Source organism: Sceloporus undulatus, chromosome 4 (genome assembly GCF_019175285.1).
Source record: "Sceloporus undulatus isolate JIND9_A2432 ecotype Alabama chromosome 4, SceUnd_v1.1, whole genome shotgun sequence".
Classification (NCBI taxonomy): Eukaryota; Metazoa; Chordata; class Lepidosauria; order Squamata; family Phrynosomatidae; genus Sceloporus; species Sceloporus undulatus.
The window spans coordinates 60,437,352-60,459,370 of NC_056525.1; the positions used below are offsets into that span (position 1 = coordinate 60,437,352).

General features: G+C 40.3%; 1 protein-coding gene across 2 annotated transcripts in view; it reads left to right on the forward strand.

The window, feature by feature from the left end:
- Positions 1 to 19,314, forward strand: part of PIK3C2B (phosphatidylinositol-4-phosphate 3-kinase catalytic subunit type 2 beta) — a 132,219-nt gene extending 112,905 nt beyond the window's left edge. Inside the window, exons 24-33 of one of the 2 annotated variants that reach the window (XM_042464570.1) lie at positions 914 to 1,083; positions 4,191 to 4,347; positions 6,462 to 6,571; positions 7,282 to 7,483; positions 7,662 to 7,786; positions 9,665 to 9,782; positions 11,128 to 11,209; positions 11,724 to 11,830; positions 11,947 to 12,075; positions 15,289 to 19,314. In XM_042464570.1, coding sequence (XP_042320504.1) covers positions 914 to 1,083; positions 4,191 to 4,347; positions 6,462 to 6,571; positions 7,282 to 7,483; positions 7,662 to 7,786; positions 9,665 to 9,782; positions 11,128 to 11,209; positions 11,724 to 11,830; positions 11,947 to 12,075; positions 15,289 to 15,477 — 1,389 coding nt within the window. In that variant the 3' untranslated portion in view covers positions 15,478 to 19,314. The remainder of the gene's footprint in view (positions 1 to 913; positions 1,084 to 4,190; positions 4,348 to 6,461; positions 6,572 to 7,281; positions 7,484 to 7,661; positions 7,787 to 9,664; positions 9,783 to 11,127; positions 11,210 to 11,723; positions 11,831 to 11,946; positions 12,076 to 15,288) is intronic. The other variant, XM_042464571.1, reaches the window with a different exon arrangement.
- Positions 19,315 to 22,019: the final 2,705 nt, after the last annotated feature.

A 22,019-nucleotide genomic window follows, 5' to 3' on the forward strand; every position in this document is an offset into this window, starting at 1 on the left:
CTTGAGGCTGAGTAAGTAGACTCAAGTCTACAAAAGCATACTCTCAAAAATGTAGTTAACTGTCAGTACACACATTCTGCTTACGTAAAAACCAGCATATTCTGCATTTAACTATTTTAGTAATTACAAAAGCAGACTGGAAGCACTGAGAACTGGATTTGGGGTTGTTCCCCTGGCATTACTTCCAGCCGGAATATTTTTTTTTTTGTTTATTTAGCAAAATGCTGGACTGGGGAGAAGAGGCCAACTTGGCTGTATTTATGACTGTAGCTCCATTTTAATTTTTTGGGCACAAGGAGGATCACTGAAAATCAAAACTGAAAATCTATTTTGTAAGCAAGACAAAATGAATAAGCCAGAACATACCATAAATCGCCCAGCAAGCAAGCAATTCAACCTTTAAAAGTATCCTTTTGTAATCTTGGACAAGTCATATGCTCTCAGCCTCAGAGAATGGCAATGGCAAACCCCCTCTGAACAAATCTTGCCAAGAAAACCACATGATAGTTTCACTGTAGGGTTGCTCTTTGTCAGAAATGACTTGTAGGCACACAAAAACAAAGACTGGAAGCACAATGTTCAGTTTTAAAAGCTTGGCTCCCAAATCTGGTTTCAAAGCAATCCTGTGGCAGAAGGACTAAGATGTTCATGGGGAATGTTAATTGTAGGTTATTTCAATGTACTTTTATGATATTTTTTGCCATTCCAGGGACTTGAGTGTGTATTTGTATGTAAATGTATTTTTTTCTTTATGGTGATGATGATGATTCTGTTCTGTCTTCCATATTTGACAGTTTCTCAAAACAGTTTACAACAAATATTTTCCAGCTTTTCCTCTACTGCACCATGCCTGACTTTATTGCTTCCTAATTCTTTTTACTTGGCTGTTCTGACATTTGTCTTCATTCTGCAGGCAGTAGAGAACTTTATCTACTCCTGTGCAGGCTGCTGTGTAGCCACTTATGTACTAGGAATCTGTGACCGGCACAATGACAATATTATGCTCAAGACCACTGGACACATGTTCCACATTGACTTTGGCAGATTTTTGGGCCATGCCCAGATGTTTGGCAACATCAAGAGGTGAGCAAACTAAAGAGCCTGTATGTGCATGATTGACAAGATTGTTGGCACAAGGGCCATGCATCAGCTTCAGATACAAATGTGATACTCAAGAAAAGTGCCCACATTGATTTTACTGTAAGATCATTGTGAAATTAAATGAAGCTGAGGATCTAATGTGGGACATGTGATTTTAGTTTCTTATACATTAACTATTAAACTGGCAAGACACATATGTCTGATTTCCAGTTGTAAGGAAAGCCAACATCAAGAAAATATATATCAGTGTCTTTAAGGAGTCTTCAACAATCACATTGTCCATTTTGAGATGTATGGGGTCTGATACTATGGAGTGATGGGAGAAAGGCTTGTCCTTTTCATGGCATGTTCAGAATAATTACAAGCCACTGTATGTCCCATTTAAACCAAGTGGAAAGATTATAGGATGAATGCTTTCCCAAAGATTATGGCCTATAAAATAGGGCATATTTGTAGTACAGCACCTGACAAGGTCATAATGACTGGATGGAGAAAAGAACCAAGTAGTAGCAACAACATGCTGGGTCTCCAGTGAAGCCCATGAAAAATAAGAAGGGAGATGAAAATAAAACTCTTGTATGGCAGTAATTAAAGTTAAAATGAAAGAAAGGTGAGATTAAAAGAAAGTAACCTTTAGAAACTAAGGTCTGAAAGGGGCAGTCAAAGGCCAACCTCTAGGCTTCCTGCAGTTGTACTTCTCCTGATCCAAAATATCCCTAAACTGCAGGAAAAAATATTGCCTGAAAAATGACAGGGCACATCTTCTGAAGCCTTGAGAAGTATAATTTATCACCTTAGTATCTCTCCCCCCCCCCAGCATCTAAAAGTAGAGGTAACTGCTGCTGGTTTCTTGTTCTTGTTCTTTTGCCTAAAAGAGGCCACAAGGGTGCATTTGAATGGTAAGTGGCATCACTCGGAGGCCTCTTAGGGCATGATTTGCCATTTTTTTCGGGGAGGAGCTGGTAGGAGAGCCGAGGGCTGATGTGGAAGGAGCAAATGTCTTGGTCTGCTCTGCGGTTGCCCACCACAAGCCTAAATCAAACCTTGTGCTGGAAGTTGCGATGGAACTTCCTTCCCCAGAACACTGCTATTCTCTTGTTAGGGCCAGTTTGGGGATAGAGTACACAGTATTCAATGTGGAGTAGTGTCTTCCTTCTCCTGAATCTGCTGAATTTCTCCTGTTATGTCTACACAGATCCACTGTTGGATCCTAGCCTTAACACTAAATGAAAAACCAAATTAGGAATGCTCGTGTGCATAACTCTAGTTGGTGCTCACAAAGGTGCCCTTGAGTAATTTGTCCCCTTGGGTAATTACTAATTGAGCTTAGTAAAAGCAGCAGTGAATACAAAATAATTTGATAGTGTTTAAAGATTTAATTAAGTGATTAGGCTTATCAATTATATTGTTTTCCTTCCTACATTTTATGTCAAAATATCCAGCAAATGGAAGGACCTAATGTTTTCAAAAATAATTAACATCCCATTAAAGTAGAATAAACTGTAGCAAAGAGGGAACAGAAATATGTACATTAAAAAAAACAGTTCTAGTTCAGAACTGTAAAACTGACCATTGTACAATTAAGAGTACACCCTTTTTTGAAAATACTGAAAAACCTCCAATCCATTTTATTGCCCAATGATGAAACTGATTCATTTGAGGAGAGTTTTGGCTGCTGGTAAAGGCCCTGTTTGCCTGAAGCTTTTTTTGAGCTTCTGGTGGGAATTACACTGCTCTCCAGTAACCAGAATTCTTCACCTTCGTCTATGCCGGGTACAACTCTATGATTCTATGAGTCTATGAGTTTTTTGCAGTTGCAACCCAACAACACTTGATTTTACACCCTTTTGTACTAAAGCAAGTTCCTCTAGCAAGAACTGTTTAATAATTATGGTGCATGCATTTTGAATTTGTATCCAATACTAGACTTTACAAGCCAATGTGATATAGGGGTTTGAGCGATGGACTGGGAATTTGGAAGACTAGGGTTGGGGGACGGAGAAGACTAGGGTTCAAATCTGCTCAGCCATGGAGATCCACTAAGTCATATTCTGTCAGCCTCAGAGGAGGGCAATGGCAAACATAGTCTGAACAAAGCTTGTGAAGAATACTCAAGGGTTTCCTTTGAGTTGCCATAAGTCAGAAACAACATGAAGGCACAAAACAAAAAACACGACCTTACGTGCGCTCTGTTTAGGGACTAACAGTACAATTCTAACTGGGACTGGGAGGTCAGCAGAGGCAGGGTGGATTTTTATTGTCCTTCCAGTTGATTGAAAAGGAGGGGAAATGCTTATACCAGCTTAAGGTTGGGAGTGGCTTGAGCATTGGACTATGACTCTTGAGACCAGGGTTTGAATACCCACATAGCCATGAAAATTCACAGGGTGACCTTAAGCAAGTCACATTCTCTTAGCCTTAGGGGAAGGTAAAAGCAAACTCCCTTTGAAAAATCCTGTCAAGAAAACCCCATGATAGGTTCACCTTAAAGTCATTAAAAGTTGGAAATGACTTGAACACACACAACACCAAAGGCTGCAATAGGTGTGGGGCCAGGTCCTGGTGTCCCTGGAGCACCCCATTACAGGTTTACCACTGTTGGTGGAACATTTATATCTATAGAGCTTTCCATAGCTATAACTGGGAGCTTCTGGACAGATAGCAGTCACACACACACACACACACACACACACACACACGGGTAGAGAGCCTGTCTTATCTCCAGAGATGATTTTTTTTTTTTTGCCCCATCTTAATTCCTTGTCAGCCAGTACATACTGGAGTTCTGGGAGTGATCTCTGAATTTGACAACTTTGCTCTCACTTGTCGATTTTGAAATGCGAAACATTTTAATATGCTATGTGATTTTTTAAAAATCTAATTTGTTATCAAATGTTTCAAGATTTTTTTTCTATTATTACACAAGCATACAGCTTTAATTACAAGGGATACAGTTTTTATGTTCTTTCAGAATAATAGGGGCCTGACATGAGTTGTTGTTCTGTACGTGGTCTGAAATATGTTTGAGAATAAGCATAGTGACATTTTGGTTTTTAAGATAACCATAGAGTGATAAATTTTCCACACAGGGATCGAGCCCCGTTTGTCTTCACATCAGACATGGCTTATGTCATCAATGGTGGGGATAAGCCCTCCAGTCGCTTCCATGATTTTGTTGATCTCTGTTGCCAGGCTTACAACCTGATCCGCAAGCATACTCACCTCTTCATCAATCTTCTGGGCCTGGTGAGTAACCCACAACCTATTTCCCTGTTGGTCATGCTCTAGTGGTATTGTATCTTATCTGGCCAGGACATAATAACTCCTGTGAAGCCACTCTGAGACCCAGTTCTGGGAAAAGAGCAGGATACAAGTAAATATTGTCGTCATCATCATCTTTGAGCTCAGGTTGGGGGAGGGAGCAGAAAGAAGAAAAGAGATTGAGAGAAAGAGAGAGACTATAGACTTGTCCTGAGGAATAAAGAATTGCATTCTTTGTTTTCCTCCATGATAAAGTGCTCCCTATTTCTCTGTATCCCTTGTGAGTCATCCCTTTTGAGTTAATCTCTCTGTTTAGACCTAATGTGGGTGGGTTGTGGAGGTCTCGGACTAAGATCAGCCTCACAAATAGGGAAGGAACCAAAACAAGAACAAGGACAAAATTTAAAACTGGAAGTGAATGTATATCCACATCTGGTTTAACTTTGGGGCTTGGGGGGGCAAAATAAGGTGGGCAGCACCTATGCTTTATTTCAGTGCAAAATTGCTGCTTCTGGAAGCTTCTAGGACCAGAGGTTGATGTTCTAGGGAAATATTTTTGTTTGTGTGGAAAAGGACATTGGAGGATGAAAGTGACCAAGGGCTGCCAAAAAATCCATGAGGGGCTGCTTCTGTTTTGACCATACATAGTTTAGACCTTCTTTTTTTTCAAATCAGAAATAGAAATAAGATCTCTACAATTCAGCCAGCAGGAGAGCCTCATGACTGCTTCAGCCTGTTTTGCAGACTATTAGGTCTACAAGTTTGGTGGAGAAGACTAAGGGCTCAAACAGACAGGCCCAAATAAAGCTGCTTCAAGGCACTTTGGAGGTGTGCTGTTTAAATGATGCAAATGGTCCTAAGAGTCTGAAAGCCACACCAAAGCCACGCTCCTGTCCTAAGGAAGCAACTTCTGGCTTGGGCACAACTTCTGGCTTCTTAAGATGCATGTGTCATTTAAAAAGCATACCTCCAAAGTGACCCGAAGCAGCTTTATTTTGGCCTGTCTGTTAGGGCCCTCTAAGGCAAGCAGTCTTCACCTGAGTCACCCCCACCTGCTCCTGGCTGTCCTGCAATTTTCTTTGCACATCCTCTGCATCCTAGTCTAGCAAAAGAAAATGATGCTAATGCAGATGAGAGAGAAAGTGTAGCTGCAGCAAGGCTTGAATACCGATTACTCTGAATACTAGCTGCCGCCACCCGCATAGCTTTGAAAAAGACAAGTGCCATGCTTTCAGTGAAATGACAGCCACATGATTGGCACTGCATGCATTGTAGAGTACTTCATAGCAAATCAGCCATGGGATTTTCCTATGGGCTTCAGATTCCTGGAAGGTGATTCTCAACTATTCTTGTTAGCATGTATGCATGACATTGACAGTTCATGGTGAAAACAAAAGTATCTACTTGTTGCAAACAGTTTTATTAAATGACTATGGCGCGTTACAGACGGGCCTAAGAGGAGCCGTGCTCGCTCCGCGATTATGCGTGAGGGGCGGCGCTTCCAGACACGCCTTGCCCCTCGCGCGTAACCAATACGTCAAGATAGCGGCGCCCTATACAGATGGGCACCGCCATCTTGACGTAGCGGACGCTCTGCGTCCGCACGTCCAAACCCAGAAGAGACGCCGTGAGTGCCACGTCTCTTCCGGGTTTCTGGAAGGAGCGCGATTTGCGCGCTCCTTTTTTGCTCCGTGAGGGAGTCGCGTGGTTTGGCTGCTGCGGCTCCCTCATGGAGCAAACAGCAGTGGCCCAAGACTGCCCCTTTTGGGCGGTCTGTAACAGGCCCCCATATATTAAATAAGCTGCTGAGGAAATGTTCAAGCAAAGAACTTAATGAAGGACAAGCATGGAACCTCATCTACAGCTATTGTTTCCCAAAGACCTGGAGAGGGCTGTTGGTTCTGGAGACTCTTGCAAACACTGTTCATTATAATCACGTATTTTAGGTGTTTGTCTTGCTTTAAAGGAAAACCAGGATTCTCAGGGAATCAGACTACATGTGACAATGTCAGAATTGTGGATTGGCCACAGCCCAAGTTCAAGGTCTTCATATTTCTTTTGTCTTTGGGTCCTGATTTGTGGCCTTCTTTGGTATCCAGATGCTGTCCTGTGGGATCCCTGAGCTCTCTGACCTTGAGGACCTAAAGTATGTCTATGATGCTCTGAGACCACAAGACTCTGAGGCAGATGCCACCACCTATTTCACCAGGTGAGAGAGATAGTAGTCTTCAATCTAACGTATGGAAATGGAAATGAAGGTATGATGGATCCCTTCTTCAGGCTGGCTCCATAGTTCAAAACCCTTGAGCATCTGTCTCTCACTTTGCCTCTCAAGACCCCTTCTTGGATTTGGTCCTTGGCCTTAAAGTGATCTATTTGTGACCCAGTGGATGTGTTGTGCTGTGAGTTCACTGAGATAAAGGTGACCCAACTGTATCAAACTTAATAGGAACAACCAGACACAGTTGTAAAAAGACAATAAACAAGTAGAAGTTTATTAAGACACATTTAGATAATACATCAACCACTGAATATTTAAACTTTTGCAGCTTCCCCAAACCCTATTCATTTTTTCCCCTTTGGATGATTGTCCTGTCTCTATTACAGCTTTTCCCTATCTCTCAGAGAATCTGCCTGAGACAAAACCGCATGTTTTATCCTTTCTTCCCTGTGGGCCTCCCTTAACAGTATTCCCTGAGCTGAGATTAGTCGGCAACAACCAGGCATGCCCAGTTCCTCCCTTCGCAGGGGGCTCCCCAATCTGCTCTGTCCCAAGCTGCATCGACAGAGAAATAGGAAAACAGAAGTGTGCCGTGGTCTTCCGCAAGAGGTCTCCCATGGACTCTGAAAATCTTGGAGCAGAACAATAACTTTGTTATGAGTCTACATACAGCCTAGATGTTTTATCTCTTGCTGCAGATTGATAGAGTCCAGCCTGGGCAGCGTAGCCACAAAACTCAATTTCTTCATTCACAATCTGGCACAGATGAAATTCACAGCCTCAGACACCCGGCCAACACTTTCATTTGCCCCTCGTGTGCATACTATCAAGACATCTAGCCGGATCCTTGATGTCTTCCTCTGCCGCCATGAAAAGATCTTCAATCCCAGCAAGGGCTATGTGAGTCCTTTTGATGACCATCAAAAATTAGGAGGGCAAGTGGGGAGGATGCAGAGTTGAGGAAGCATGAAATTATCATAGAAGTGGGGTTCCAAGCAAGGGCATCTTATATCACTCATGGAGCAGCATCAAAGATGTAGAAACAACCATAAGGCAAACTTTCTTCCCTGGCTTGCAGATATACATTGTGAAGGTGAAACGAGAGAATCCCTCTGAGGCCTCTTATATCCAGCGCACCTTTGAGGAGTTCCAAGAGCTGCACAACAAGATGCGACTGATTTTCCCCTCCTCACATCTTCCCAGGTTAGCTTTTTTTGGCTTACAAGCTCCCTTTCTGTTCATGGTGTACTATATACTGTCAGTAATAATTGGGATATCACTAGGTGAAAATATTAATATATACCTGTAAACATCTATTTCCTGGACATTTGGTCATGCTCCCCATTCTTCTGTAACAACAGAAGATTTTCCACTTGGGAAATTTGCTCACACATCTGATGAGCAGCCCAGGAGCTTTTTGCAATTCCCTAGTCTTCTCCAAACACCTGGCAAATACATACCCCTGAATTTGATATGTACATTTCTCCTGTATCAGATGTTCAGTTGATTTGTTGGTATAGCTGCCCACTGTGGGTGCACATGTAACCCATATTTGTCCATCCCTGCATTATATAGTCAGGCCAGGGTTTGTTTGTTCTTGATTTACACTATTCATCATAAGGAAAAGGGTCTTTTAGAAATATATTAAGCACCTTGTTTAAGTCTTCTGTTGGTTTGGTGATTAAAAATGGATTTAGATTTGGATCTGATGTTTTATTAACCTGAGGTTAGTGGTGGTGTGTGTCTAAATAGTAGATGCCGGGAGAATGTAGGATATAAAAAGTCCCAAGGCAAGTCTTTTATAGTTCAGCCTTCACAGAAACAACATTTTAATGAGCAGTCTAGACTTGTTAGCACAGCTGCGTGGTCCATATTGGTTTGTTTGTTTAATAAATAAATAATAAAAGCTTTATTTCTAGCCCGCCTTTCCAGAAATCAAGGCGGGTTACAATGGTGGATTTTACAATCCAACAACATACAATTTACAATAAAAACATTGTCAGAAATTTCCAGTTACATTATATAAAACATTTATGTTACTTATAAATGAAATACTCTGCATCAGATATTTTCCAGAAGTGTATAGTAAATTACTTTTATAGTATAGTATAGTACTGTACAGTACAGTACAGTATAGTAGAGAGCCAGTATGGCATAGTGGTTTGAGCATTGGACTAGGACACTGGGAGACCAGGATTCGAATCCCATGGAAACCTACTGGGTGACCTTTGGCAAGTTATATTCTCAGCCTCAGAGGATGGCAATGGCAAATCTCCTCTGAAGAAACTTGCCAAGAAAACCCGATGATAGGCAAATGCCTTAGGGTCGCCATAAGTCGGAAACGACTTGAAGGCACATAGCAACAGCAACATAGTAAATTAAAACTGCTAGATACAAAACGTAATATAAAAACAGATGCATCTGAGGTGGAGATCTCTTCGGCTCCTTCAGAATTACCATTGGCCTTTCTTTGGCTAATACTCCCCTTACCTGGTCAGTGAGTTTTGATGGATCATATCATTTATTACGGCACACAGCCAGCACAGCGATAAAATACTTTTAAATACCTTTAAGTGAAAATGAAGCAATAGGTGACTTTATGCCTACATTACTGGATGACTTAACAACAGTTTAAAATTTTTTACTTATGTATCACAATTAAAATATTGTGTGCCTTCACAGTGTTGAGTATCTTGTGTCAATCCAGTGATAATAGTCCCAGTTAGATCCATTTTAATTCCCAGTTGTAACCCGATAAAATGTGGAAAAGAAATGTGGATTACTTCTACAAGGCACTATAAAGAGATAGCTCCAAATTATGTGCAATCATAAACCATGATCAGCTGACTATTGTGTGTGTGTGTTCAACACGATGCAAAGTTAACTGAAAATTTTGCCTCAAAACAGACAGAGCTGCTCCGCTACAATGTAATATGAATAAATTTTTAAAAATTAAATTGTGCAAGATTTTTGTTGTGGAGAGCAAGGATGTTTGAGGATCCTGCTGCTTCACTTCAGTGTTACTTTTCTTGATATATAGAATCAGTTATTAAAGGTCTCCTTCTTTTTGCTATTTCCCAGCTTTCCTAGCAGGTTTGTAATTGGACGCTCACGAGGAGAGGCAGTGGCTGAGAAGAGGAAAGAGGAGCTGAATGGTTACATTTGGCATCTGATCCGTGCAGCCCCTGAGGTGGCTGAGGTAAGGTTGAGGAAAGGAGGTAACATTAGCAAGATGGCCAGTTTGTAGACAGAGGCTCTAGTGTGAAGTAGTTTCACCAAAGTTGCTGTCTAAATCTCAGGTACAGGCAGCCCTGGGATTTTCTACAAATACTTTTGACATTCTGCTTTAGCAAGCTTGGTTAATGCATTTGGAAAGAGCCAGCATGGTGGATTGGTTTGAGTGTTGGACTAAGACACTGGGAGACCAAGATTCAAGTTCCACTTAGCCATGGAAACCTACTGGATGACCTTGAGCAAGTCACACTCCCTCAGAGGAAGGCAAGGGCAAATCCTTTCTCAACAAATTCTGCCAAGAAAACCCAGTGCCCTTGAAGGCACACAACAGCAACAACAACAATGTAAATTTAAATAGCATTTCTTCCTTCCTTCCTTCTCTATTATTTACTTTAAAAAATTATACCCCACCCTATAGCCAAAGATTTCAGGGTAGCTTACAATAAAATCAGTTTAAAACAAGTAACAAAATTTTTAGAAGACTAAAAATATACTCAAATCATTTATCAGCTCAAAACCAGTTACAACAATTTAAAATAGTGTTAAGCTCATGAGCAAATTCAATAAGATCAATTAGGCCCAAAGACTTCAATAAAAAATCTTGTTGGGCAAAATAATACCACTTTGGCACTGGTCAGGCCTTCAAGGAGAGGGCATTCACTACAAACAGGGTGCCACTACAGAGAAGGTCCTCTCCAAATCTTCCCACAATGTATTATCCCTACTGGTGGGATGAAGAGGAGGGCCCCTCCAATAGACCTCAATTCCCAGACAATTAGACTTCAATTCTCTTGAGGTGCTCCATCAAGTATCACAGTCCCAAGCCATTCCTTGTCTAGCTGTACAACCAGGAATATTCTGAAACAACTGCTGGAGGACACTGAAGAGGATTTACCTTCCCGCTCCCTCTGTGTGTGTATGTGACAACTAATGTACCAGCCAAAGATTATAATGGCTCTTAAGTATGGAAGACTACATTTGGGGTAGCTATATCAGGAATGTATTCTAGGATTGAAACATTGCTAGGCAGACTGGATTACCTGTTAAGTATCTTGAATTATCTTATCAATATATAATAGGGATAACAAGTCTAACCTTCATGTTAGTGTGTAATTGAGGAACATAACAGTGCAGGTAATAAACGCCTCAAAATTAATTAACTGATTATATGAGTTAATTGTTCTGTGTGAATAGCATAAATTTGAGGCATGCCCAATGAAACTCTCTTTGGCTGATCAGGTGGCAACTTGGTACTAGAAGAGAAAAAATATGGCCTAATGTTGTGTGTGTGATTTTTTTTTTTCTTGTAGTGTGACCTGGTGTATACATTTTTCCACCCACTTCCAAGGGATGAAGTTGCTTCAGGCACCAGTCCAGTTCCAAAGCCTGCAGGTAAATATCTGCAGAATACATCTGCCTCGTTGTTCTTTTGCTATGACAAATCCTGAAGTGGGAGGGAACTGTGAATGGAAAGGAAATGTTCCTGTGCAGGCAACTTTGGATGAAGTCTATCTTAATCTCCATTTTTGAAAATAAAAGTGCTGGTCAGTGTAACAAAATGTACTGCTTCCCCCTAAGAGAAGCTTATCCAGTGGTCACTGTATTTATGAGAAACTGGCCTGAAGTTTAGAGTGCTGTTCTGAGAGAGATACCAAAATATGCTATGTACTAGGCAATAGAAAGCAAAAATCGTGGTTAAAATTGAAGTAAAGTAAGATGGAAGACATTATGTCATACTGATGTTGGAACTAATATTTATATAAATATTTAAAATGAAAGACAAAAATAAATGTTAACATTTTCTGCTGTATGATAAAACTCTGTATGGGAGGTGGTGGATCCTCTCTGCTTTGGACATTATAATTTCTTTGTTCTCCATGCTAGTGCCACTGTTTCTTTTTCCTAGATGCAGCATGGTCTCAGCCTGTTGGAAAAGTGGGTGGGGAGGTGAAACTTTCAGTCTCCTACAAGAACAACAAACTCTTTATCATGGTGATGCACATCCGAGGTCTGGTAGGTGTTGAGTTGTGGATTTTTCAGTAGTAGTTGCAAGCCAAACTTTTTCAGATCTCTGCAATCTTGTGTGGTGCAAACAACTGACTGTGACTGGCTTCATTTGTGTCTTGCAGCAGCCTATTCAGGATGGCAGTGACCCTGACCCTTATGTTAAGATTTACCTTCTGCCTGACCCCCAGAAAACTACCAAGAGGAAAACCAAAGTTGCTCGAAAAACTTGCAACCCAACCTACAATGAAATGGTATGCTCCTGTATAGTTTGCCTTGACAGCCTGAGGCATAGGACAGACTTGCAGTGTCTAAAGCAGGAGTGGGCAACCTGCAGCTTCCAGATATTTTTGGACAGTAGCTCCCTTTGGCTTTTGTTTAACCAGTTGTGGAGGGTGATGAGAGCTGTAGTCCAACAATATCTGTGGAGCTACAATTTTCCACTGGGACAATCATGGAAGGTAGATTCTGGAATGGATTAAAATTGTGGATTAGCAGAGCTCAGACATTACCACCTGGTTTGTTCAGGTTATAATATTGTTCATGGACCTTACCTGTGAAAGAAGCTTTCACGTAGCACTCACAAATATAATTTGCCACCTCACAGGATCAGAATTATAAACCTACAGAAGAAACACAACTGTATTAAGTTCAAAAGTAATTTTTTTTCCTTTTTTTTTCTCATACGGTATGGAAAAACTGAAATAAATATTATTTTAAAAAAAAGTTAAGGTTTCTGTGAGGGAGATATGATCAAAGGACTTGTGCCTACATTATTTGTTCTGTATATACAGTGGGCCTTTGGTATATGGTGGGATTTGGGTCCAGGACCTCCCATGGAGACCAAACTCCAAGGATGCTCTAGTCCCATTAAATACAGTGGAGAGCAAAATGGTGTGCCTTATATAAAAAGACAAAATCAAGGTTTCCTTTTGGATTTGTTTTCAATATTGTCAAGCTATGGTTAGTTGAATCCATTGATAAAGAATTTGTGGATATTTGCTTTGCTAATAGGCAACTAATGTCTTTATCTCCAGCTATATTTCAAAGGAAGGAACTGACAAAACCACTTCTGAGTATTGCCTAAGAAAACCCTATCAAATTCATGGGATTGCTATAAGTCAACAGGTGACTTGAAGGCACACAAGTAGCAGAAAACCCATTTGTAAGCAATGGCTGGAGACCTATATAAAATTCTTGACTCATGCAAACTATGGTCCAGTCCACTTAAAACTGCAACCTTCTGTGGTTTCTTTTCCCTACTTTGTGCATTGGAGAGGTCCATGAAAGAAGCAATGACTTACAGTAAATAGGGGCAACATTTAGCGTTCTTAGGTTTGCCGGACTACAGCTGCCAACCACCCTAATCAGCATAGTTAGTGGTGAAGGATGATTGAAACTGCAGCTCAGCTGGTTAACTGCCTACTCCTGAATGGCCTGTAATCAAGTGGAGCACACATATTGTGCAAGCAGAAGGTCTCAGGTTCTGTTGTATGCATCTCCAAGTCGGACTAGGAAAGAAACATGAGCTAGCCATTTCTGCCAGGCCCTGAAACTCCCTTCCCAGAGAAGTTAGCTGGCAACCTTCATACTTTCTTTTCACAGACAAATAAAGACTGACCTGTTTAGACAGGTGTTTGATGATGGACTATATAAGGCCTATCCCGCCAAAATAAAGTGTTGGGTCTTGCTAACTTGCTCTGGTGTGTGTGTGTGCACGCGCACATGTTGAAAGATAAATGTTTTTAAATCTGGTTTTAAACTTTTTGATCATTTAATCTTTTTTAACATTTATATCTTGTGGGTTTTTTTATCTATATGTTTTTTAAATGTTTTGTAAGCTGCTTTGAGACCCAAACTGGGAAAATGATGAGATGATGACAATGATCATCATCATCATCATACAAACCAGAGGTGGAAATTATGTGGTCCTACAAATATTATTGGACTTCAAGCAACCCTAGGCAGCATACAGTAGCTGTTGGTGAGGAATGCTGTGGGGCTGCACTCTAACAACATCTAGGGGACCACACAGTTCCCACCCTTGCTAAGACTATGCTGAATTAGCTGAACCAGTGATGTGACTTATGTAATGTATCCTGTGTTACTAATGCACAAGCAAACCGCTAATAACAAGAATCCCTGGTGTTTAGGAGGATCTTTGGCCATATCTGAGCTGATCCATTGCTTTCTCAAACAGGAGATGGCCAAGCAAAATGGCTACAGGAAATCCCCCTTGGTTGTCACATGAATACCCTGGGCAGATGCTCAGTGTAGAGTGAGCTGGTGCCCACTGCTAGGGAGATGCGTAAACTGATGGCAATATGGTTGTTGCCTTATCTTTCTTTCTTTAACTTACTTTCTGTGCTTTTAATCTCAGCCTGATATATCAAGAATTTATTCCTGCCATGGGGAAGGCTTCACCTGCTGAATTCATATCAGGCTACTGTTAAAGGCAAAGGAAAAGACTCAGGAAGAAAAATCACCAACTTTTAAAACTTGGGCAAAACAGTTGTTGTCAAACAATAGTTTGAAAATGTTTAAAGGCACAATTCTCCAGCAATAAGATCCAACCACTATAGAAATCCAAAGAGAGTTTGACTTACTGCTCTTTCCTTCATTTTCTCAAAGGATAGTAGTGTGACTAACAGATTGTTGTTGTGTGCCTTCAGGTTGTTTCTGATTTACTACAATCCTATGGTAAACCTACCAAGGTGTTTTCTTGGCAAGTTTCTTCAGAATGGATTTACCATCGCCATCCTCTGAGGCTAAGAGAATGGGGCTTCCCCAAGGTCACCCAGTGGGTTTTCATGGCTGAGTCAGGATTTGAACCCTGGTCTGCAGAGTCACAGTCAAACAACTACACCATACTGGCTCTCAGCTATCAAATATTCCATGTTAAATCACTTGAAAACTTTGAAATTGCTATGGAATTGCAGCCTAGGAAAAATTTTAACCTTTCAAAAGTATTAATTTAAAAGTGTGATAGGACTTTTATCATAGTAGGAGTGGTCACTACAGAAGGTACTTTAAAGCAAAGGTGTTAAAGTGAGGTGCTGTGGTTGCAAGCAGGATCAGGACTTTCCTGCAGCCCTTGACTTTACCACAAAGGGCTTACCAGATGTAAATGCTGCCTGATTTAAATGCTGGACAGAAATTACCATGACTAAATCTAATGTTAGTCAACTAGAATAGACCCATTCAATCAATGGAACCTACACAGGTGTTTCCATTTATTTAATAGGTGTATTCTGTTTGGGAATAGCAATAGTATTTAGGCCTGTTTGTATTAATATACACATACTAATGGAAAAGATAACAAAACCACTGTATCTGACATTGTGCTTTAGGGACCTGAGAATACCGCACTGACCTTCTCATGCTGTTCTAAGCAGCTGTCTGTTTAATTCCGTAAAGAGAAACAGAGAAAGCATGCTTATCTCTCAAAATATTCTGTTTTTTTGCAGCTTGTCTATGATGGCATTCCTAAAGGAGATCTCCACCAGCGGGAGCTGCATCTCAGCGTTCTGAGTGAAGAGGGCTTTTGGGAAAATATCCTCCTTGGGGAGGTCATTATTAGACTACGGGACCTGGATCTGACACAGGAAAAGATGGGCTGGTTTGAATTGGGCTCTAGGAGTCACGGGACCATGTGAAGAGCAACAAGGCAGCCGTAATATCTTTGGAACCACTTTGGCTCTTTGTGAGCCCCTGGGAATCGGTGCATGTTCCAGAAGTTATATTCTGGTATATCTGAAAGGATTTAGTTTCCTGCAAATAAGAAGGATGGATATATTGTTTCTCTGCAAATGAAGGGTTAATTTCTTGTGGGGAATGAGGATTTTTGGATTGAGTCATGATAGGAAATTTTCTTATGACTTGAAAAGGCTGCCATAGATGGACGTTTTAAAAAATACATTTACCTTGTGTCAAGGGAACAATGATTTACAGTGGGGGAGTTGAAATATTCAGTGTTCTTCCTCACCTATATAGGATATTTTTAAATTTTTTTTTATAAAAAGCAAAAAGTTTGAACCCACACAGAAGATAGAATGGAGTCCAGATGGAGAAGGAGCATTTCAGGGTGGGCTATATCATCAATGACCTTCTTATTGGACTTTCTTAAGGGTGTTTTAATTTTTTTAAAAAATAAATGCTTGCATATGAACTTGTGAGGGAAGGGAATGTATATGAGATGGGTATGAATGGTAGTTTAAAACCTTATCTCTGGGATAGGAGCTACTATGCTCCAACTCAAGCCATCTTGGAGAATTTGCTTCCAAAGGAGAGCTATGTAACTTGTACATGTGTAGAGCCTAAAATTCCTGATTTCCTGCTAAGAAAATGCAACCTAGAAGGCAGGCACTCTTGGATTAACATCTGGACTTGTTTGGAGAAGGTAGAAGGCAACAATATTTCCTCTTGATTCTAAAGTCCATAAAGGCCTTGACCACAAGTGTCTAGGAGCTGTGTGTTATTTCCACTTTCCTTGCTTGCTGATCTGAATTGCCTCTCTCACATTTTGTGTTCTGGTCAGACTGAGGAACTGAATTGCATTAAGTCTTGTAAGCAGAGGGTTTTCACAGATATAAGAGGGAGGAACTGCCCTTAGCTCTCCTAAACTGTGACTTTGGAGAACTGATTCTGTGAATTAGCCAAATATCCTTTGTGACAGTCAGTCTCCTGTGTGTAGTAATTCTTTCTAGGTTGACTGACTGCTTTTGCCTAAAATGCAAATTACTCTAGCTCAGTTTAAAACTGTTGTGGATTATCTTCTTTAGTGTCACTGCAGGCTTTTCCTCCAGAGAGGTGGATGGGAGGCAAGACAGTAAAGACAAAAGTGCTGGATAACTGGTTAAAAGGTTATATTGGCATTTGCCATTAAGCACCAATTATTTTTTCAAGCCTTTTTGTGCACCACTTGCATTGCAACAAGTCCTGAAGAGCAGGTGGCCACAAGCTGTTTCTTCATAGACCTTTCTTCAAGAAGTAAAACTTTATTTAAAAAAGCAACACGGGGTGGGGAAATCACCAACTTTTAAAAATCATTTTCTCTTTATAATTATACAAAAGACCCAGTGGTGGTTGTTATTATTGTTGTTGTTGTTTTAAAAAAAATTTTTTTACAGGATGTCCTATTCGGACATTGCCATTTGCCTCCTTGAATAAAAGAAACAGCACTTAAAAATAGGAAGGGCAAGTCTTTTCCACATCTCAGGCAAGAGCCTTACAACTCAGAGCCTGACTCTTCTTAGTCCTTACTGAGGTATTTGTTTACAATGAGAACTCTCTGACAATGGACTGTTTCTCCCCAAAAATAAATGTATTTAACTTTTTTAAAAAAAGATATTTTATCTGACAGGTGACATGTTCAGAAATAGGCTAAGTCAGGGAGGACTGTTTTTCATCCTTTCCTTGTCTGAGCTGTCTCTGAAAGTAACACCTGACTACTCTGCACAGAGATGTAGGTGGATTTCAGAGAGGCAATTACTCAAGAGGATATTGGCTGTGTTCTTTAGTTATGTCATCCGTCCTATAGGAAACAAAGTAGAGATGGCACCTTATGGATACCTGTATCTTTCTCAGTTGTAAAATGGTGGCATTGATTAAAAATAAATAAATAAATAAATGGAAATGGAAATCTGGAAAGGCTATGATGTGTTATCTTACTCAGTGAGAGGGAGAAAAACAACAACATTGCTTTTTAAAAGGGTTGCCTCATTAGCAGTAAATCTGTTTACAATGCTTAGTAAAAGAGGGTGGGCTGTGATGCATCTTGGCTGCTGAGATGATCCTTTGTGTCATTTGGCTGTGATTTTTCCATAATCTAGTCTCAGTGTGGGGAACACATATATGAACTAAAATGAACATGAATTATCAATTTCCTCTTTCTTGTGAGAATTAAGGGTTCCATGAGGCTCCTTCTCTAGACCAAGTTATAGAATACAGGAATATTGTAGTTCCTGGCCCCACTGTGGTTCTCATTGTTGCAGCATGTTTGCATGTCTGTTCACTTGTTTTTGTGGGACCTGTACTACTACGCAACTACCACCAGCAGCATATATGTCAAAACAAGAGAAGTCTTCAGTCCTGAAGTGGCAATTCTCTAAAGTGAAGTGCAGAAGATTAAAAGGAAGCCTTTAGCAGGGATCCCAGTTCTGAATATAAGGAATCACTTGATGAATCACTCAAAATTTTGTCAGAGTTTCAGGTCACAGCAGGACATTGGTGACCAAAATTAGGCTCTGGCCCTACTAAAGTTTCTTTGATCAGATCAACATGGTCCTGCTTTGTTTTTGTTTTCATGTCTGCTCACAAGGAGGTTTGCAGATAATTGTGGGAAGAAGAGATTATTGGATGTAAGAACTTCAAAAATGGATTGGTCTTTTTATGCTTCATTGTGCTTTTATTTCAGGACTCCTGATGTCAAACTTTTAGCTCAGTTATATGTTTGAGGTCTAAATCTTTTCTTTGTAGGCCTTCACACCAACCTGAAATGTGGTCCTCTCAGCTGTTTTATTAGCAGTGTGTGTGCATGCATTCAGTATTTGGGACAAGAAGCAGCTATCGGAACTGAATATGGACAAAAAGAATGGTTCCCAATTGCCAAAAGGGTCAGGCAAGACTGCATACTATAATCCTATCTATTAAACCTGTATGCAGAAAATATCATACGCAGAGCATTTTAGACTCAGAGGCAGGAGGAGTCAAGATTAGGAGGAAGAAACATTAACTACTTTAGATATGTAGATGACACAATACTACTAGCAGAAACTAACAAAAGACCTGGAGTAACTACTGAAGAAGGTCAAGGAGGAAAGTGCCAAGGTTCAATTAATGCTGAACATTAAAGAAACTAAAGTGACCATGGAAGAGCTACAAGAATTCATCCTAGATAAGGAGAGAACTGAAATAGTCAAGCAATTCTCATATATTAGATGACATTGATCAAAATGGAGACTATAGTCAAGAAATTAGAAGAATAGGAATGGGAAGGACTGCTGTGAAGGAACGGGATAGGATGGTAAGGTGTAAGGATATAACTGAATACTAAAGTGAGAATAGTCCAAGCCATTGTACTATATATCACCATGTATGGATGTGAGAATTGGACAGTCAAGAAAGCTGATAAAATCAACTCATTTGAGTTGCTGGAGAAGAGTGCTGAGAATACCATGGAGGGCCAAGAAGACAAACAAATGGATTTTAGAACAGATTAAGCATGCACTGTGTCTGAAAACCAGGATAACTACTGTATATACTCATATATAAGTCTAGAAATTTAGATTAAAAATTGACCCCAAAAACCAGAGTCGACATCCATGGGTCAATGTAAGTACTGTATTTTAACACACACATACAGTATATGGTGAAAAGCAAGGGTTTGATCTGCTCTGGAAGCACTGACTCCCTGCTACTCTTTCAGCTGTCCAGCCTTTAGTATTTGCACAAATAGTTATGCCTGCTGGGATTTTGTAAGTTCTTTGCCATTATTTTCCTTTACTTCATCCTTTACATCCTTCATTGCATGCACCTAAGTTTTACACTCAACTTATCCACGGGTCATATCAAAATCCATAATTTTGGCCCCAAAACTTGCCCTTGACTTATATATGAGGTCATCGAATCATAGAATAATAGAGTTGGAAGGGACTGCAAGGGCCATCCAGTCCAACCCTCTGCCATGCAGGAAATCCAGATCAAAGCATCCCCAACAGATGACCATCCAGCCTGTTTAAAGACCTCCAAGGAGGGAGATTCCACTACACTCCGAGAGAGTACAACAATTGTATGCATATGTAGCCAATTGGAAAATAAGCAAATGTTGAGACTGACTTTTTGTTCTTCCACTGTAACCACAAGAATACATAAAATGTATTCCAGTGTTTGGCAAGAAAGGCATTACTTGGTGGCTTGCTTCTTCTTGTTTGAAGGAAGGGTATTTGTCTTTTTTGTTGTTGTTGTGTACCTTCAAGTTGTTTTGAACTCATGGTAACCCTAAAATGAACCTCTCATGGGATTTTCATGGCAAGATTTGCTTAGAGGAGGCCTTCCCTTGAGGCTGAGAGCATGTGACTTGCCCACGGTCACCCAGTGGATTTCTTGGTCGAGTTGGGAATCAAACCCTAGTCTCCAGAATCAAAGTCCCGATGATGCAAAGGAAAGAATATTAATAGCTGAAGCTAAAGGATCTATTTTACACAATCATTAAAAGCATTAGAAGTTTGCTTTGTAGAATCTGGCAACTGCACTCTACTCTAGTCACTTCTTGACAGGAAATCTCAGTACATTATTTTTTTGTATCTATTACATGCTTTCTAATAGCTACAAACTGAGTGTGTTTTGATTCAGATTGCCTCAAATGCAGTCAACTCTCAGTGGTTCTTGGGACTGGGCCCTCAGGCAAATAGCCTGCACCTAGATACAGCTTGTGTTATAGTGACAAGAAAAATGCTCCAGAGCATTCCAAATGTATCCTCCTTTCACTTGTTATGTTTTCAGGAATGTACTGTGGTTATGATGACATATTCAACACTCACGTCTTTTAAAACTATATTAATTTAATTACTGCACAACATAATGACATCTCTAGCACCAATTGCATGGTTATTGCAACAGCCTTTTGACATGAGCAAGTAAGCTAGGGCAATAATTGATTTTTCCTGTGTACCTCCTAAGTACTAGATTGAATGCTGCTTGTCTGACTTGAAAAATAGATTTTTTGTTATATAGGGTGCCTATCACACTCTTGTTTGGGGGCAAAGATTCCAGTCAGGAAAACACACGATGGTAACTGTAACATTATTCTGCAAGAGACTAACATGACTACTTTATAATGTAAATAGCTATCATCGTTCTGAAGACCTGTGTATTAAAATTCTGTTTCTGGAAATATTTGAAATTGCTTTAGTGCCACTATGTATGTGTGTCACCATATAACGTATATAAGCATGGCATCTGCAACAGCATTACAATAAAATGGAATTTTCTAATAGTCTTTATTGAGCTTCAAACATATACAAATATAAAACAGTACCATTTACAGAATAGGATAATGGCAAGACATACATCATTTTAAGAGGAAATCAAATAGGTACTGTGTTTAGGAAGCTGAAGAAAAAGTTTGACCTGGGAAGAATAAAACAGCTGATTCCATGTAATATAGTAAGAAGTTTAACATTTAACAATGTTCAAGACAGTATTCAGTACACTTCTGCAGTGTGATTCATACATGTGTACCATGAGGCACGACAGTAGGTTTGTATAAGATTGAACTGTAAGCTTTAGCTATGTTTTGTAATGGAGACATAGTTTCAAAACAACATATATGTTGAGTTTATAAAGATTTTTAGAAGACAACATACACTGAAAGGAAAAGCTTCATTGCAGAACTGACCTACAAATGCATGCTGTATAAAAGTTTATGTACATGTATTTCACCATTCTTTGAAATAATTATTTCTATATTTAAGCCTTATAGTACACTTTTTACACTTTTACACTTATAGTAAAAGAGTTCCCATACCATGGATCAAACATTGACCAGAGCAGGGACTGTAGGCAAGAAATCAGAAGAAGACTTGTTACCCATGCTGCTTCATATAAATTTTGGTATACATGATAACCCTCAATGACCCCTAGATGAACTCTAATAGCCTGTCCACCATTACTAGCAAGGCATGAGGACATGCACACGCACCCTTGAGGGGCACCCACATCATCATATCTAGAGAGTTGCATAAAAGGGATTAAAAAATAAAAAAAATAATAATAAAAAAATTTAAAAAAATAAATAAAAAAATAAATAAAAAAATAAAAGCCCTCCTCCCGACCACCATCTTGAGGGGGAGAGAAGCAGGACAGCAACAACAGGCCTCCGCCTGCTAAGAAGAGCCCTCCCCCCGACCGCCATCTTGAGGGGGAGAGAAGCAGGCCAGCAACAACAGGCCTCCGCCTGCTAAGAAGAGCCCTCCCCCCGACCACCATCTTGAGGGGGAGAGAAGCAGGCCAGCAACAACAGGCCTCCGCCTGCTAAGAAGATGAGCCCTCCTCCCCATCTGAAGGGGAGAGAAGCAGCCCAGCACAACAGCCTCCGCCTGCTAAGAAGAGCCTCCCCCGACCGCCATCTTGAGGAGAGAAGCAGGCCAGCAACAACAGGCCTCGCCTGCTAAGAAGAGCCCTCCCCCCGACCACCATC